Source organism: Microtus oregoni, unplaced genomic scaffold (genome assembly GCF_018167655.1).
Source record: "Microtus oregoni isolate MIOR12 unplaced genomic scaffold, Mior012 000023F_ref0000262, whole genome shotgun sequence".
In the NCBI taxonomy this organism is placed as follows: Eukaryota; Metazoa; Chordata; class Mammalia; order Rodentia; family Cricetidae; genus Microtus; species Microtus oregoni.
In genome coordinates, this window is record NW_024543082.1 from 5,171,879 (window position 1) to 5,186,155 (window position 14,277).

The 14,277-nt window shown below is 49.5% G+C and overlaps 1 protein-coding gene across 1 annotated transcript in view; it reads left to right on the forward strand.

Moving 5' to 3' along the window:
- The window catches only part of Sema5b (semaphorin 5B), a 117,666-nt gene extending 111,967 nt beyond the window's left edge, over positions 1–5,699 (forward strand). Inside the window, exons 12-22 of the mRNA XM_041673020.1 lie at positions 86–203; positions 354–535; positions 1,567–1,710; positions 1,810–1,957; positions 2,042–2,267; positions 2,377–2,595; positions 3,060–3,230; positions 3,334–3,483; positions 3,822–3,866; positions 4,304–4,509; positions 4,711–5,699. Of these exons, the coding sequence (XP_041528954.1) occupies positions 86–203; positions 354–535; positions 1,567–1,710; positions 1,810–1,957; positions 2,042–2,267; positions 2,377–2,595; positions 3,060–3,230; positions 3,334–3,483; positions 3,822–3,866; positions 4,304–4,509; positions 4,711–4,869 (1,768 nt within the window). The 3' untranslated portion in view covers positions 4,870–5,699. The remainder of the gene's footprint in view (positions 1–85; positions 204–353; positions 536–1,566; positions 1,711–1,809; positions 1,958–2,041; positions 2,268–2,376; positions 2,596–3,059; positions 3,231–3,333; positions 3,484–3,821; positions 3,867–4,303; positions 4,510–4,710) is intronic.
- The last annotated feature ends 8,578 nt before the right edge of the window (positions 5,700–14,277 follow it).

The window sequence follows — 14,277 nt, forward strand, 5'->3', positions numbered from 1 at the left end:
AGGCTGGGGTTGCCAGGTGTTGTGTAGAGACAAAGCTGAGACCTGGAAGCCAGGGAGTTTGAGTCTCAGAACTTCCATCTGGCAGGGCATGCCTGGGAGCACGGGACCCATACTGCGGCTGGGACGGAAAGCGGCAACATTGCAGCACACTTGAGGATAGTTCCAACATGAGCCTCTGGATCCAGAACATTACAGACTGTCCTGTGAGAACCCTTGTGTGCCCTCCCCTAGCCCTTCCCCTCGATGCCAGCTATGACTCCCCATTGGTATATACCCTATGTGCCCTGGGATTTCATCCCTCCCCTGCCTTGGCGTTGTGTGACAGGAGTCTTGCACCTTATATGAGTCTGCAGGTGCGGAATGTGACACGGGATGGGGGCTTTGGCCCATGGTCACCGTGGAAACCGTGTGAGCACTTAGATGGAGACAACTCGGGTTCTTGCCTGTGCCGGGCCAGATCCTGTGACTCCCCAAAGCCCCGCTGTGGGGGCCTGGAATGCCTGGGGCCAGCCATCCATGTTGCCAATTGTTCCAGGTAGGTGAGGACGGGGTTTGTATAGTGTCTGCTTAGGACTTATATGGAGAGAACTGGAGAATGGGGCACCTCACACAGGGGTTTACACTTCAGTGCAGTGCTGGGCAGGATGCTATTGTCTGAGGCAGGAATTATAAGCGCTAGGAGTTTTCACATCAATGGAAGAAGAATCTCTAGCTTGTGGCAGGAAATGCAGAAAGAAAGACTGGACAGACATGGGAGTCGCTGCCAGAACTAGCTTTGCTAGAGGGAAGGCAGGAGATGGTGATGCTCCCTGGCTGCACCATCTAGAGGCATGACCTTGGACAGACCTCTGGCCACACTCTTGAAAACAGTGGATGCCTACCTAAGGGTTGCTGAGAAGGTTAAGAGAGATAATATATGTTAGGAACCATACTGCCTACTACTTGGGAACTGCATGGAATGGTTATTATCACACCTGAGCCATAATTTTAAAGACTCTTAAAATAACTATTTTATCTGTATTTATTAATTTAACCCTCACAGCAACCTAAAGGAGATCAGAATCCAACCATTAGTCTTATTTTAAGGATAAGGGTACCCAGTTGGCAGGAGAGTCCAGTTCTGATCACTGAGGTCAACTTGGGCATGGATGTCTGAAGCTGGGGAAAGCTAATGCAAGGGGGAAGCAGGGAGACTGAGGTCTAAGAGGAGGCTTGGGTATCTGAGAAGGGGGAGAGGAAGGTTTCAGGATGCCATGGTAACTGAGACCTCTAAAGAGTGTGTCCTTTTGCCTGTCTGTGTAGGGGCCCGGCCCTATCACTGTGTCCTTGGCCCTGAGCACAGCCTGATATATGGAAGAAGGCTCTCAATACATATTTGAGGCATGAATGAGCAAACGGATGAATGCACGAATCTGCCTGAGCCAGCCTGGTTAGGAGCTGATATTTTCTGTCACTGTCTCGCCAGTCCTGACAACAATACAAAATCCATCTGCCCCAGATGCAGCCCAGATCTATGAAGCTAGGGCTCAGAGGGGCATGTGTCTCTGTCCCCTCCCACTCCACCAGGAATGGGGCGTGGACCACATGGTCATCGTGGGCACAGTGCAGCACGTCCTGTGGGATCGGCTTCCAGGTCCGTCAGCGAAGTTGCAGTAACCCAGCACCCCGTCATGGGGGTCGCATCTGCGTGGGCAAGAGCCGGGAGGAGCGGTGAGCTAGCTGTGGCTGCAGAGAGGCGGGGATGGGGCATCCTCCAGCCTGGGGATGGCAGTACCTCTCCCTAGGGTGACACGCCTCCTACCTCCCCAGGTTCTGTAATGAAAACACACCTTGCCCTGTGCCCATCTTCTGGGCTTCCTGGGGCTCCTGGAGCAAGTGCAGCAACAACTGTGGAGGTGGCGTGCAGTCGCGCCGTCGGACCTGCGAGAATGGCAACTCCTGCCCCGGCTGCGGCTTGGTGAGCACCTGGAGAGCTGGGCCTGGTAGCCAGGTGCAGGGAAGTTTGCAGGCCGCGGGGCTCTGAAACCACCCCACCCTACAGGAGTTCAAGACGTGCAACCCGGAGGCCTGCCCCGAAGTGCGGCGTAACACACCCTGGACGCCCTGGTTGCCAGTGAACGTGACCCAGGGCGGCGCACGCCAGGAGCAGCGCTTCCGCTTCACGTGTCGCGCGCCGCTGCCGGACCCGCACGGCCTGCAGTTCGGCAAGAGGAGGACGGAGACCAGGACCTGCCCCGCTGACGGCACCGGAGCCTGCGACACCGACGGTATAGCCTGGAGCGGTGGGGCGACCAGGAGCGCGGGAGCCGGGGAGGTCTGGGGGAGGAGCAGGGGCCCCCCAGCCCTGGGGTCGCTGAGCCCACTGGCCCTCTGCAGCCCTGGTGGAGGATCTCTTGCGCAGCGGGAGCACGTCTCCGCACTCTCTGAGTGGTGGCTGGGCCGCCTGGGGCCCGTGGTCATCCTGCTCCCGGGACTGCGAGCTGGGTTTCCGCGTTCGCAAGAGAACCTGCACCAACCCGGAACCCCGCAACGGGGGCCTGCCCTGCGTGGGAGACGCTGCGGAGTACCAAGACTGCAACCCGCAGGCTTGCCCAGGTAAGGTTGCGGAAGGAAACTTTAACCTCAGGCAACCTCGTCTCCCCAGGAATTCTGAAGCCTAGGCAGGTGATCTCTCTGTGCCAGTTCTGCAAGGGGGTTCATAGTCTCTCTGTCTCTATCTCTCCCCGCCCCACCACCCGGTAGGCCTGGGTAGCCTGGAACTGGCTTTCTAGAACAGCTTTGACTCACTGGGATCTGAGTTCTGCCCTCAGCATGTACTCACTCGGTGGCTACTGGGGTGGAAGAGAAACGAGGTCTTTCTCCAGCACTGCCTCGCTTTTTCTTTCCTCTACCGAGCTAGCCAAATAGGGAACTTGTTTGAGATGAAACTGATATGGAGTTGGAGGTGGGGCACCCTTTAATACATTGATCTGTTGATTTGAGGTAGGATGGACGTTGAGAAAATGAGGCTTAAGGTACCCTCTTTCTCTCTCACACACACACCCAACTCACACTTACAGTGAGGGGTGCCTGGTCCTGTTGGACCGCATGGTCCCAGTGCTCAGCATCCTGCGGTGGCGGCCACTATCAACGCACCCGTTCCTGCACCAGCCCTGCACCGTCGCCAGGTGAGGACATCTGCCTCGGGCTGCACACGGAGGAGGCACTATGTGCTACGCAGGCCTGCCCAGGTACTGGGTGCATCTGACTGGGGTTGGGGTGTGTTTGGGAGCTGTTAAGCCTCAACAGGTAGATCTTGACACTTTCAACCTCATCCTAACCCACAACCCACAGAAGGCTGGTCACTGTGGTCCGAGTGGGGTGTCTGTACTGAGGATGGGGCCCAGAGCAGGAGCCGGAGCTGTGAGGAGCTTGTCCCAGGGCCAGGTGCTTGTGATGGCAACAGCAGCCAGAGTCGGCCCTGTCCCTACAGTGAGATTCCTGGTAGGTCCTTTTGTTACTATTTTGCCACCATCTTTCCCTTGGTCCGCATTGCACATACTCCCATTCCCCCATGTCCTTCCCCTTCTAAACGTCAACTCTGGATTGGAGTACAGGATGAAGCATCAGGAATGATACACTTGTCTCATGCTTGGGGCTGTCCTACTACACACCTATTAAATGGTCTACCCTTCGGGGTGATGGAGAGGGTCTACAGAGAAACCGGAGAGAGTGAAGGTCCTAAAGCCATTAACCCACAGATTCTCTTAGGTGACAGCCAGCCCAAGAGGGACTCCTCCCTCTTCACGCTCTTCCAACCTTCTCCATTTGTCCCCCTGCAGTCATCCTGCCTGCTTCCAGTGTGGAGGAGACCACCGGCTGTGGAGGTAAAAAAGCCACTCGTGAAGTCGTTGCCCTTCGTCCTTGTTACTATGTTACTCATGTCACAACCCCCATCCACCAAGTCTGTGTCTTCCCAGTTTTACTGCAGACCTCCACGCCCGGGTGTGGGGAGGGGGGCGGTCCCCACCCGGCTTCAAGGTTGTGTACAGGGTCCCCTCCAGGGCCTCCCATCTAGGAGGCCATCATCAGCCTGCGTTCAAATCCTTCTGCTGACACTTCTGACTCCACCTGCAGGCTCTCCTGGGAGTGAAGAGCCTGGTGACAGCCTCCCTAACCTCTCTCTTTGGTTCTGGCCCCAAAGCCCTTTTCCTTCTCCACACCTTGGAACCTCTTAATGCCCCGTCTGTTCCCAGGATGGCAATCAGAAGGCCTCCTCCTCCACAGCGGCCCTTTCCTTACCCCCCATCTCTCCTCCCTCCAGGATTCAGTCTCATCCACCTGGTAGCCACTGGTGTATCCTGCTTCCTGGGCTCTGGGCTCTTGACCTTGGCGGTGTACCTGTCTTGCCAGCACTGCCAGCGCCAATCTCAGGAGTCCACGCTTGTCCATCCTGCCACCCCTAACCACTTGCACTACAAGGGTGGGGGCACCCCCAAGAATGAGAAATACACTCCCATGGAATTCAAGGTGAGAACCTGTATGTGGAACAATGAGCAGGGTGAACAGGACTCAGGTCCTGGCTCTATGCTGGGCATCAGCGGATGGGGGAGCAGTGGTCCTGTGGAGGAGCCCTGTATCAATTTTCCTTAATGGCTGGCTTCCAGGACTCCTTGCCCCAGCCTGACCCCTTCCTTATCTCTTCTCTCTGGTTCATTTTCTTCCCTGCAGACACTGAACAAGAATAACTTGATCCCCGACGACAGAGCCAGTTTCTACCCTCTGCAGCAGACCAATGTGTATACGACTACCTACTACCCCAGCCCACTGAACAAGCCCAGCTTTCGGCCTGAGGCATCACCTGGACAGCGCTGTTTCCCCAACAGCTGATCCCACCCTCCTGGACTTCGGGCTCCTTGCCTTCCCAGGGCACAGAACAGTGGAATGGGACAGTAGAGCCATTTTGTTTTCCCTCTGCCCTGGGCTGAGAACTTGCTTGCCTGGCCTGTGGGGGTCCCATCCAGCTTCAGAAAGCTCTGTCTGTCATTAACCATGGGAGAGAGGGCTGGCCTCAGACCAGCACGTGGCTGCGGATCCAGTTTGGCCCAGGTTTCATCGTCTCCTGTGACCCAGCATCACTTTTCCCTGCCATGTCTGACCTGTGAACCTCCTGGGCATGTGAGTAGAGATGGCAGGAGAGTTGGCTCCTAGGTTTGGGTTGGAAATGACTTCCAATGGCCATTGCCAAGTCCTCCCCTTTTGAAAGACCCTCCAGAATGCCTGAGCTGCAGTCGACTTGTCAGTGAAAGGAATTCATCAGCTGTCCCAGCAGCTTCAGATCCCGGCCAGGACTGGACCACTCTGATGCTGCTTTTAAGTGTCACAGGGGATCAGTGCTGGCCTGGGTTGACCACCTCTGTCAGTCTGTATCTTGACCAGGGGCATCCCTCTGGTTAGGGGCAGTGAGGACTGAGACTGGAGGCTGGACTGTGCTGAGAGACCCTTTAATGTGACTTGGTATGGGCCTTAGTCTTGCCTTCAGAATGCACGCAAGGTGGCCCAGAAGGAAGGAAGACCCAAGACCAGAGGAGGCAGAGTCTGGCCTTCATGCCTATGGAGACTGTTGCTGCTCAAGAGATGTTGGCTGAGAACTGCTTGGGAGTCTCTGCTGGCCCCTCATGTATTCAGGAACACACACACACATGCACACACACACACACACACACACACACACACACACACCATCTGCTACAGCAACAAAAAGGATGTTAAGCTGTGGCATTATTAATTAAAGATGATATCCAGTCTCCAAACGGAGCTGTCTTTGTGCATATGTGTGTGGGCCCTCTTGGCACGATGTCGTCCATCAAGGGAATGCTCGAGGTAACAGATGGTGTCTGAAGATGGAGGAAACGACTGGAGTGGAGTTTGACTTTAATAGAGGCCATCTTTCTGTGTGTGTGTGTGTGGGGGGGGGTTCTGTGCACACACATACTCTTCTTTCGGAAAAGAAGCGGAGTGTGAACAGAGTTCACCAGTGAGGTCACTAGGTTTGGCAAAGGCGACAGCCCAGAGCGGTGTGGGCCTGCCCTGAGCAGCTCCTTCCTGGGGATGGGAAATCCAGCAGGAGGTCAACGGTGAGGATGATTCATGAGATACATTCGAAGCCGAGTTTAACAAAACCAAATTGAGAAATGATGCCTGGGAGGTGGGAAGCCCAATGGGGTTTGTGTTGGATTAAATAAAAATCACCTCAGAGCTTCAGCCGCCAAATCAGTGTGCCCATTGTGGATGCGATTGATGGACACGTTAAATTTAGAGAACAATCTCCTAACTTAATTGCATAGACCCATTCTCACAAGGTTCTCAGGAAAATGGAAGGTAGATAGGCTAGGAAGCCTGGACTCTCTGTGGTAGAGGGGTGGAGGGTCTTGGGGAGCAAAGGAAGAAATACCTGAAGCTTGAATGTGTCTGGAGGAAAGGAGAGGTGGAGCCTTCCTGAGACTCTGGTGGTCACACGAGACAGCTCAAACGGCAATATTCCTGGGCCAAGGGGAATTAGAGTATTATGGCTTTTGTATCCCTGTCTGGTTCTTGTCAGGCCCCAAGCTTCAAGCCTTGGAGGCCTGTGGAGCATTTAGATCCTGGAGTTTCAATTGCCTTGAACCTGGTAGTGCTAATTAATGAAAATCGAAAAGTGTTCCAGGGCCAGTGTGTCTGCCTCACCAGTGTCACTCAACTGTGACCAAGTGAGGGACAGCTCTACGGGCAGTGGTCAAGGAGACCTGCCAGAGAAAGTGCGCCTCTGTTGATTGGAATGATGTCCCTGGGAAGGTACACCCTCGGGTACTGCAGCACACACACCTGGATTCTCTTATTAGAGCATGCATTTGGAGGCTAATCTCAGGATGCACGGAAGGCACCACGCTGCATGCATGCAGAGGAGCTGGCATGCTTAGCAAATGCTGTTTAGCGAATACCCCCAGCTCGGAGCAAAGGGCCCCAAAAGTCACCCTCTTATGTGCCCTGATGAGGAGGTGTTCTCTGGCAGGTGTCAGGAGGCTGAAGTATTAAAGGAAAGTGGGCTTTCTCCACCCAGATGGCTCAGTGAGAGTGAGGAAGAGGCAGGAGTAGGTGCTTCCGGCCTTCTTGGGCGGCCCTTTTATGTTTCGCTCTGTGTGTAAGCCCCACTTTCTTAAAGCCAGACATATTCATTGCAGAAAATTTAGAGGCTATGTGAAACAAAAAAAAATTTTTTTTTGCAATGATTATACTAAAAACCAAGACAGGGATCTAAACATTTTAATGTTATGTGAATACAGTTCTTCCTCTCACTCAGAATCAGCCCCAAAGCAAAGGGAATAAAAAACAGAAGCCCTGGCACCATTTTCAATAAAACTAGGATGTAGTTCTAATCCCAACTCATAATACAGTCTTCCGTCTGTATTCTTGGGGCACTGGTTCCAAGGCACTGCTCCCTGTGGATGCCCAAACCTGCGGATGCTCACGGTCCCTCATGCAAAATGGAATGACATTTGCGTGTAGGCGGGGCACACCCTCCTGAACCTTCTCCGGATTATTTCTGATACCTGACGCGATGTGACTGCATTATGAATCACTGTTCCATATTGCTGAGGGAATAATGATGAGAAGAAAAGTTTGGGTGAGGGGTGCAGTTCGGATGTGATCTTTTCCCCCAAACGTCTTCCCCCCTGTGCTTGGCTAATGGCTATACTGTGTGGGTAGGGAAGCTATAGAGGGGGTCCTGTCTGTCTACAGCCACAGAAGCAGGGGAAGTGAGAACGGGATGGGCTTGACATCCAAAAGATTTAGGGAAAAGATCAGAAATGGGGGGAAGGTGAGAAAGAAACTACAAAGAGGGGGTGCTATGAATCAAATCAACGTGCAAACGTCAGCTAGATCCTCAGGTTTTTATTTATGTTGCATGGTTAAAAACTTTTTTTTAAAAAAAATAAAAGGCAGGTACAGAAAAGCGAGGCAAAGCAATAGTATAGCTTAGTAATGGGGCAAGATCTGTACAACAAGGACTCAGATCAAGAAGCAAACTGATGGCGACTGTCTCAGGACCCCTTTTCTTTCATCCTCCTGCCTCACAAATGAGATAGTTATCAGCCCCAGAAAAAAGGTAAAAGCACAGGTAAAGAAACGCAACTGCTGCCCACTGTGCGGCTAGACCAGAGCCTCCCCTCGTAATGGTGGCCACGGAGACACCATGTGGGCTCACGTATGCCTTTGTCATGTAGCTACTGCAATTTTTTTCCCCCTATTACAATGTTTTGGTCGTAGGAGAGGCGGTATCAAAGGGACAAGTCCCTGAGCTCCTGATGCTCACTGAACATAGGGATGAATGTTAGAAGAGAAAGAAATGAAAACCTCTTTTATTTTTCCCACCATTACTGTGGTGTGTGTTCCTTAAAGAAAATTTGAGGTCAGAAATACCCACCTGCTCCTAGCCACAGCGTATTGCATTTAAGATGGGCCTTTTCTCTGTGCTGTGCTGTTTGAACCTTGTACTTCCAAGATCGTGAGCCTTTGTTTCGAAGTTAAAAGGAAGGAAGGTAATTTGAGGAGGGGATGGGATGTAGCTCGGCTGATAGAGTGCATGCCTTGTATCTGTGAGGCCCTGGGTTTGACTCCCCAGAAATAAACAGTAATCCACTGGGGCTGGGGGTGCTGCTCGGTTGGCAGAATGCTTGCCAAGTGTGCACAGAGACCTGGGCTCAAAACCAACACAGAATAAACTGGGCCTGGTAGCACACGCCTGTAACTCCAACCTCGGAAAGATGGAAACGGAAGAATTCTGATGATATAGTGAATTTGAAGCCAGCCTGAGATAAAAGGGACTCTGTCTCAAAAAAGAAAAGTAACTTTGGAATACAAAAAAATTAATAAAATACCAATATCCTACAGAGGCAATCATCAATATCTTAATATGTATTTTCTACATGTTTCTCTGTGGTTCTATGTGTGTTTGGTGGCATTTTAGATATACTAAGTGTGTGAGTTTTATTCTGATTTTTAACACATAACATTATGTCATAATTTTCTTATATTGTTAGAAATTCTTCTGCAAGCCTCAGGGTCCCTTGCAGCCCCTGTCCTGGCAGTGAGTAGGGCGAGGAGAGAGGGCTTTGCTTGCAGAGTCCCACGAGTGTTAAGTCCCCCATTCTACCACTTCAATTAGAGGAAAATCCATTTTTTACACATTTCATTATACCACAGCATACTTTCAAGTGTTTGCATAACAGTTGAAAAATCTGAAACATTCTATCACATGAATTTCATTTTCATTACCTAAATTTGCTCTCCCCACTATATAAATTTATCATTTACTATATAAATTTATCATAATTCGCATTAGCCACTCTTCTTTGCTTCACATTTTCCTTTGGCAAAGATTGCTATTCTAGGTCTCCTTGCGCATTTTTTCTACATGCCCCTAGCATACATTCCCAGAAGTGGAGGCAGGTAGGGAATGAGCTTGTCAAGTGGCTTTCTGCTTTAGTCATGGTCAAGGGGGAGACAGTGCTGGTCAGGGTGTAACTGGTGGTCAGTCCTTGAAGAAGATGTTGGTCACAGAAGTAGCTGTGTTGCTCAAGGCTATCAACCAGGACAATCAAGCACATTGGGTCCATTGCCCTCGCACTGGAACCTGGGAAAAGGTTGTCGTCTCCTTTAAAAAATATTTATTTTATGTGTGTGGTGTTTGGATTGTATATATATATATATATATATATATATATATATGTATACCACATGTGTGACATCAGATCCATTGGAACAGGGTTACATATGGTTCTGAGCCGCCATTTGGATGCTGAGAACAGAACCTTGGTCTTCTGCAAGAGGAACAAGTGCTCTTTACTGCTGATCCATCTTCCCAGCCCCAAAATCTGTTGCGAGATATTTGATTGCACTGTCTAAAGATATATCACTGTTTTTGGTTTAACAAAAAGCTAAACGGTCAGTGTCTAGGTGGGGGATATAGCCAGGACTTCTGGCCAGAGAGAGCTCTGGGAAGAAAAAAGGGAGTCGCCAGCCAAGCACAAAGGGAGCAAGATGTGCAGGAGGAGTGGTAAAAGCCACGAGCTATATGTCAGCGTGTAGGAATGGGTTAATTTAAATTATAAGAGCTAGTTAGAAACAAGCCTAAGCTATAGGCCGAGCTTTCATAATTAATAGTAAGTCTCCGTGTCATTTTTTTTTTGTGTGAGCTGGAGGCAGAAAGAAAAAGCCTGCTACAAAAATCTCTGTGTCTGTCTGTCTGTCTCTGTCTCTCACACGCACACATTTACCTGTTTATTGTGTGTATTTGGGGGGTACCTGCCATGTGGGAGCCAGAGAATAACTTTGCAGAGTCAATGCACTCCTTCCACCTTATGGGGGTTCTGGAAACTGAACTCAGATCTCTGGGATTTTACTTCCTGAGCTGCCTCACTGGTCCCAAAAATGCCTTTTTGAGCCAACTAAACAGCCATTGTCTCTCCAAACTGCAGCTCTCTGAGAGGGGAGATCCAGATGAAAAGATACGCCTCATGAACAGTACCAGTCAGCCGGTACCGCTGTGCTCTCTGCCTTGATCATCAGCATCACTGTGTCCAGAAGTGCCTAGAAGCCTAGACAGACCTCTGCTTGTGCCTGTGATGGCATAGTCAGAGACAATTAGATCATGGGGACAATGACACAATGTATTAATCATTTGATGGATTTACAATACAATGGCTGTGGTGGTGTGAATAGGTATGGCCCTCATAGACTCATGTGCTTGAATGCTTGGACGTAGGGAGTGGCACTATTAGGAGGTGTGGCCTTGTTGGAGGAAGTGTGTCACTGTGGAGGTGTACTTTGAGGTCATACATGCTCGAGCTATGCTCAGTGTTACAGACTCCTTTGGTTGCCTGTTGATCGAGATGTAGAACTCTCAGCTCCTTCTTCAACATCATGACTGCCTGCACACAGCCATGCCCCACCATGATCATAATGGACTAAACCTCTGAACTGTAAGCCAGTACCAATTATATCTTTTCCAAATGAGTTGCATGGTCATGGTGTCTCTTAGAAACCCTAAGACAATGGTTATTTGGAAAGGTGAAAGTTTGTTGGAGGCAGTACGGCACTAAGAATGTGTCTCTGGGTGGTGTATCATAGCCTGGCCTCTTCCTATATGCTCCCCCTTCTGTTCTACTGTGAAGAAGGTCTTCCACAATATACTCTTGTCACAATGTTCTGCCTAGTGCATGAGGCCAAGGGATCATGTACCAAACCTCCTTGAACTGTGAGCCAAACCAAATCACTCCTTGGTTAGGTAGTTGGTATAAGATGTTTGGCCATAGCCGTTAACAGGAGCTCTAGCACACTCCCCGTGGTCCCAAGTATTGGCACTCCTGAGTCCTAGTGTAATTCTGAGGAAATGGAAGAGCAACCAGACCATTGCTTTCTGTCCCTGGGCCTCCTCACAGGACTCTGTCTCTTCTGCCCTAGCCTGGTCCTCACCTCAGATGCCTCTAGCTTCACAGCTACGTTACCTCCGAAGAGGCTCTGCAGAGCCGCACCACAGGGGGTCCTCCAGCAAAACCTTTCTCCTTGTGGCAAGCTTCCAAATGAGTTACTGTCAGTTCTCAGAGGATGCACCTCAGTGTCAGACTGTGATGACTGGAGGGGACTGCCCTCTGAAATTGACTAGAAAAGTCATCTGTGACCAGAGGTACTTCCAAATACCACCAAAGGGATCTGGTTTCTCTAGGCGTGGATTCCAGTGTCCAAGACAGATAGGACACAAAGTATCCCATAATTGGGATATTGCTGACCAACTTCTCCCAGTACTGAACATTCTCAAACACAAAAATCCACTTTCCCACTGGGTAACTCCCCCTGAGGAGACTCCAGGGCCGTAGGGTTCCCAGGAGCTGCCTGTGGAGATAGGATCTAAGCCTTGTTGGGCAGTCTGCAGCCTTGAACACTGCTTTCTTTGAACAACTTTGGTTCTACTCATATTGTTTTAATAATCTATTAAGTGATAATGGCTGATATTGAAAAGAGATAAACTACTGGGACTCTCCAGTGAGCTGGAGAGATGGCTCAGTGGTTAAGAGTATTTACTGTGCTTGCAGAGGACCAGAGTTCAGTGTCCAGCCACATGATGCCTGTCAACTGCTTCTTACTCCAGTTCCTGGGGTTCTGCTGTCCTCTTCTGGCCTCTGTGGTCATGGCATGCACATGGTATATATAAACTCACGTAACCCCCCCATACATACACACATAAACAAAAATAAATGAATAAATCTTAAGCCTAGGCGCAGTGGCACACACCTTTAATCCCCCTACTTGGGGAAGGCAGAGGTTGGCAGATCTCTGTGAATTCAATACCAGTTTGTCTATATATCCAGTTTCGGGCCAACCAGGGCTGCAAAGTGAGACCCTGTGGGGGGGAGGGGGCAATCAAACAAGGGGCAGGCTAAGGTGGTGAAGACACGTGTTGCCAAGGCTGACCACTTGAGTTCAATCCCGGGGACCCACATGGTAGAAGGAGAGAATTGATGTCCATAGACTGCCCTCTGACCTCTATTATGTGTGCCGTGGCAAAGACAGGAGGATCATTGCAAATATAAGGCCAGCACAGTCAATGTGCTGAGTTCTAGGCAGCCAGGGCTACATAATGAGATTTTGTCCCCCTAAACAACAAATAAAACAACACAAAACCCAAAAACAGTACACGGTGAAAGAGACGGTATAGAGTTATAAGTATTACATAATGTTTTGCTGCTCACTTATACAATGCTTAAATCAGGATAAGCAGATCCACCTCCCTACTATGGTCAGTGTTAATTGTCATAACACTGTGACATAATCTAGACCCTCCTGGGAAGTGGATGAGTCTCTAGCATACTTGTGAAGGATTTATCTTGATTGCTCTAAGGTGGCAAGACCTGCCTTCTGTGGGGGGCACCATTCCCTGGCGGGGATCCTGGGCTGTGTAAGTGGAGAAATGGAACTGGACAGCCGCTGCATTTAGCCCTCCTGCTCCTGGTTAGGGATGAGATGTGACCAGTTGCTCCCAGCTACTGCTTTGACTTCCCAGTCATGTTGGACCATCGGACCCTTTATCTGTGAGTTCAGATCAACCCTTCCTTCGTGGTGCATTGCTTTTGTCCAAGTGTTTGTCACAGCAATAGAAAAAAGAAAACAAGATACTCCTTAAACATGCCATTTCTTTATGGTATAAACACTCCAAATCTTTTAGCTTTCTAATTTCCATTATATAATATTTTACCCTTATACATGTCTCCCAGTCTTAATTCTTAGGCCCCAGGGTTCTCATCCCTGAGAAAGCTGGGATTATAGAAATACATAAATGCTTAGGTTCATGTACGAAGATGTTTTCCCATTTATGAAGGACAGTGTGCCTATAAACCTAAGGTAGTCTGAACATATAAGTCAAAATGCAGCTAAGATGCCCGACACATCAAACATCACAGCTTACTTTGGCCTATGTCAAACATGCTTGGAACAGCCACATTAACCTGCATTTGGGGAAAAATCAACTAACACAAAACGTGCTTTCTAATGAAGCCCTGAACATAGCACAGGGCTGTGTGGTAGCTCACTGACACTGTCTAGTATTTTGAGAGTATGGTGCCATATATTGCCAGAAAGGGAAAATAACAAAATTAAAATTGTGAAGTGTGGTTTTAACTGCTTTCTTATTGCTTCCATACAATCTGAAAAGCAGAAAGTGGATGCCATATATGGGAGACTGTCTGCATTTACGCATGAGCTTATCCAAGTTGCCCTGGGAGTCTGGCCCCAGATCTGCAAACTGCCCCTTTGCCTTCAGCACTTGGAGCTGAGCTTGATGGACAGTTGTGGCTGCAGGAGGTCATGGCTGAGTCTAACCGGCACGTCTGCAGTAGTGACACGCACAAGGCTTGCCTTTGCGTTTATTAATAGAAAACACTGTAAATGTCTAGTCAGATCTCCAGTGACGCTCTCTCTCCTGCTTCCCGTGTGAACGCTCTATTAGTCAGTTAAGCTACGTGTGTGCACTTAGGATTGCAAGATGAAAATGCCATGATAATTAATGCTGATTACAAAAGCAATTAATTTATGTTCGAAAGCAACTCTGCACTTGGAAATAGCAAGTGAATTGGGTAGAATACTGAGAGTTTAGAAGAATATTAGTCAGATAAATTCAAGAAGAACATTATTATAATCTTCCCAAGCCAATATATGTTGAACAGTTTTCAATGATCTAAGGCCGACTAATACAGATTTGATGAA